General features: G+C 39.1%; 1 protein-coding gene across 2 annotated transcripts; it reads left to right on the top strand.

Annotated features, from left to right (window-relative positions):
- Positions 1 to 209: 209 nt before the first annotated feature.
- On the top strand, positions 210 to 2,841 carry LOC107697117 (proto-oncogene c-Fos-like). 2 transcript variants are annotated; one of them, XM_016497756.1, is made up of 4 exons: positions 210 to 756; positions 949 to 1,161; positions 2,021 to 2,128; positions 2,227 to 2,841. In XM_016497756.1, the coding sequence occupies exons 1-4, from the start codon at positions 676 to 678 to the stop codon at positions 2,836 to 2,838; spliced, it is 1,014 nt and encodes a 337-aa protein (XP_016353242.1). In that variant the 5' UTR covers positions 210 to 675; the 3' UTR covers positions 2,839 to 2,841. The 2 variants fall into 2 exon arrangements, with proteins under 2 accessions (XP_016353242.1, XP_016353243.1); XM_016497757.1 differs by having other exon boundaries at positions 952 to 1,161.
- Positions 2,842 to 3,133: the final 292 nt, after the last annotated feature.

A 3,133-nucleotide genomic window follows, 5' to 3' on the forward strand; every position in this document is an offset into this window, starting at 1 on the left:
ATTGTAATTGACAAGGGACACGAAAAATCGCAGTTTTTAATAGAAAGGGCGCGGTTGAAGTATCACAACAATTATTTAATTGTTTAATTCTCATCCTTTGGCATACATACTCTTTGAATGACACTTTCTGACATTGATGATGTCAAATGCAGTGTGTATTTTTTGTTGTTTATTTATCTCAATTATGCCTCGTGAGGCAATCACGCGCTTGCAGAACAACCATCTTTAAAATATACATCTCTATTATATGCATAAATCGCAACCTCACACGGGAATGCAAACAAGGCACGTAAAATGACGTATCTTGTTCATTCATGTGAAAGCTACAGCGTTAAAATGAAAGAAAATAACCTTGGTTTACACATTGGACGCTTTATTTGAATGCCTAAAATGTTGAATCAAAGCGAGAATTGTTTTGAGTCAGGCATATCTGTGAAATGCCGTATATATATTTGGCTCGTGCTAAACTGTCTCCCCTCCGGATCAGTGGTACAGTCTCACAAATTTCATTCATAAAAATCTGCCTCACTATAAAGAGAAGCAGCGTTGATGGCTGGTGCCTCCTAGTGTAGTAACCTCAATCCAGATAAAAAAACCCTGCAGAATAGCATTTGGTGACATTAGTCACATATCAATCTGGTTCCCAGCATCTCCTGGAGCGATCTAGCAGAAGTGATGCCTAAAATCGCGAGTGTTTCGCAGGTGTCTGAAGAACAGCTGCTGCACACATCAGCTTCTGAGATGAAGGATACGCAGGTACAATCAATTGCATGTTTACCTGGAATGTAACCTAAATGGACTATTTATAAGAGCTGTGATTGATGATTTATGCTTATGTGATGATTTCATTTTTTTTTTAATACAACCAAATGATTGATGTAAGTTGTATTAAAATGCAATTTTGCTATGGACCATATATGATGAACACATTTTCGTGCTCGTTCTCAGAAGACAGGTATTCTGAAGGATGCTGATGCTCCCTTTGTTCCAACGGTCACTGCTGTAGCTTCAGCTCCAGATCTCAAGTGGATGGTCCTGTCGACTGACATCTCCTCAGTGTCGCCCTGCAGAGACGAGAAACCACAGAGCTCGTCTCACTCCACAGATGCCAAACCAGCTCAAAAGACCTTCACTGGCCAGAGGAAGGGGGTGAAAGATCAGGTAAATAAATACCTATTTAATATAAATGCTCAGTATATAAATTTGATTTTTGTTTAAATGCAGCTTGGTTTTCTGAAGAAATCCACATTCAACTGACTGTAGAAAACATATATTTACATCCATGATATACTAGTATATTTATTTATTTCATAAATAAAAAATAAATAAATAGTATATTGCCCTGTTACATTCTTAAAATCAAAGGTTCTTGGCATCTATGGTTCTATTAAGAACCTTTAACATCCATGGAACCTTTCAATTACACAAAGGTCCTGGAAAAAAAAGTTCTTCAGATGGTTCTTTTTATGGTTCTTTTAAGAACTTCTTCAGATGGTTCTTTTTATGGTTCTTTTAAGAACCTTTGGGTTCTTTGGGGAACCTAAAATGGTTCTTCTAAAGCATTACTGTGAAAAACTTCCTCATGGAACCTTTATTTTTAAGAATTGAATTTTAAGTAAAAATATGCATGCATTTCTTAATTTAGTATGCATTTGCTGTCACTCAATTATGCTTATATTAACCGCCGTTAAAAAAAACGTAGTGTTTGATCATTATAAAATATGCATATGGCTTTTAATCAAACTCACAGTGCATTCCATACTAATTAGATTTAATGTCGATTAATAAAAAACATTTTTCCTGGGAATTGAACCCACAAACTTGGGTTTGCTATATATTTATTACACACACACACACACAAATATATATATATATATATATATATATTTGTGTGTGTGTGTGTGTGTGTGTGTGTGTGAGAGAGAGAATGGTTATTTTACAATATTACTGTTTTTTAACAAATGAACTGTGCCTTGGTGAGCATTATTCCAATATATAAATGTGCATGTGTTTATTTCAGCTTTCTCCAGAGGAAGAGGAGAGGAAGAGGATCAGAAGAGAAAGGAATAAACTCGCAGCTGCCAAGTGTCGAAATCGCAGACGAGAACTAACCAACAGCCTCCAAACTGTAAGTTTGCAAACCACCATAATATGCAGTCGTCTGCATCAACAACAACAAAAAAGATAACTTTGTGCGTGATATGATTATAATCTGCCTATGTCTAGGAAACCGATAGTCTCGAGGAGGACAAAGCAGCTCTGCAGTCTGAGATTGCCAGTCTGTTAAAAGAGAAAGAACGACTTGAACTCATCCTCTCTGCTCACAAGCCCCATTGTAAACTCACGGAGGAAGAGGCGGCAGAGAGTGAGGAACAAACCCAAGCCCAGGAGGAGCAGATTCAAGCTCCTAATGTCTGCCCAGATCAGGCACCCACCTCCCCTCAACAGGCCGACCCCACCAGCACTGCGATCTTTGGCGACTCTGATGTCCTTCTGTGTTCCAGTGCCGAACTGGGAGCCGCTGAGGTGGAACCGTACATCGATATGCGAGATGTGTCCATGGAAGACATTAGCGACGTGATTGACAGCGGCGATGACATGGATCTGTTAGTGCCAGATATCGACCTTACTAGCTCTCTGGGCCTAAGCGAATGGGAGACCCTTTACATGTCAATGGGTGGCGGGTTGGAACCTCTCAGCTCGCCTTCATGCAGCCCCACCTGTAGCAGCACCAACGCCGTGCCTGTCTTCAGCTTCAACAATGCAGATGTGGAGAAGCATGACAGTGGCAAAGAGGGCGAATCTAATGCAGCCAAAGAAATCTTGACGACTTTATGAAGCTTCTGGTACATCGTTCTTATAAAGGTTCCAAAATGGGGTTTTCACAGTGATGTCTAGGTACTTTATTGGCATTTATGGTTCCATGAAGAACCTTTGGAACCTTTCCATTGTACAAACACTCTTTATAGTGGAAAAAGGTTCTTTAGATGATTACGTTCTTCACACTAAGAAAAAATAGATCTTTTAATAACTGTTCAATAAAAAATAGTTCCTCTATGGTGTTGCTGTGGAACCCCCACTTTTGGATCCTTTATTTTTAAAAGTGCTGAAGAACCTTTCAGTGAACAGTTCT

Source organism: Sinocyclocheilus anshuiensis, unplaced genomic scaffold (genome assembly GCF_001515605.1).
Source record: "Sinocyclocheilus anshuiensis isolate Anshui unplaced genomic scaffold, SAMN03320099.WGS_v1.1 scaffold38, whole genome shotgun sequence".
NCBI lineage: Eukaryota > Metazoa > Chordata > Actinopteri > Cypriniformes > Cyprinidae > Sinocyclocheilus > Sinocyclocheilus anshuiensis.

Coding starts and splice junctions, on each gene's coding strand:
- LOC107697117 (XM_016497756.1), top strand. CDS start 676: ATGCCTAAAATCGCGAGTGTTTCGCAGGTGTCTGAAGAACAGCTGCTG. Junction 1,162..2,020: donor GGAAGGGGGTGAAAGATCAG/GTAAATAAATAC, acceptor TGTTTATTTCAG/CTTTCTCCAGAGGAAGAGGA. Junction 2,129..2,226: donor TAACCAACAGCCTCCAAACT/GTAAGTTTGCAA, acceptor GCCTATGTCTAG/GAAACCGATAGTCTCGAGGA.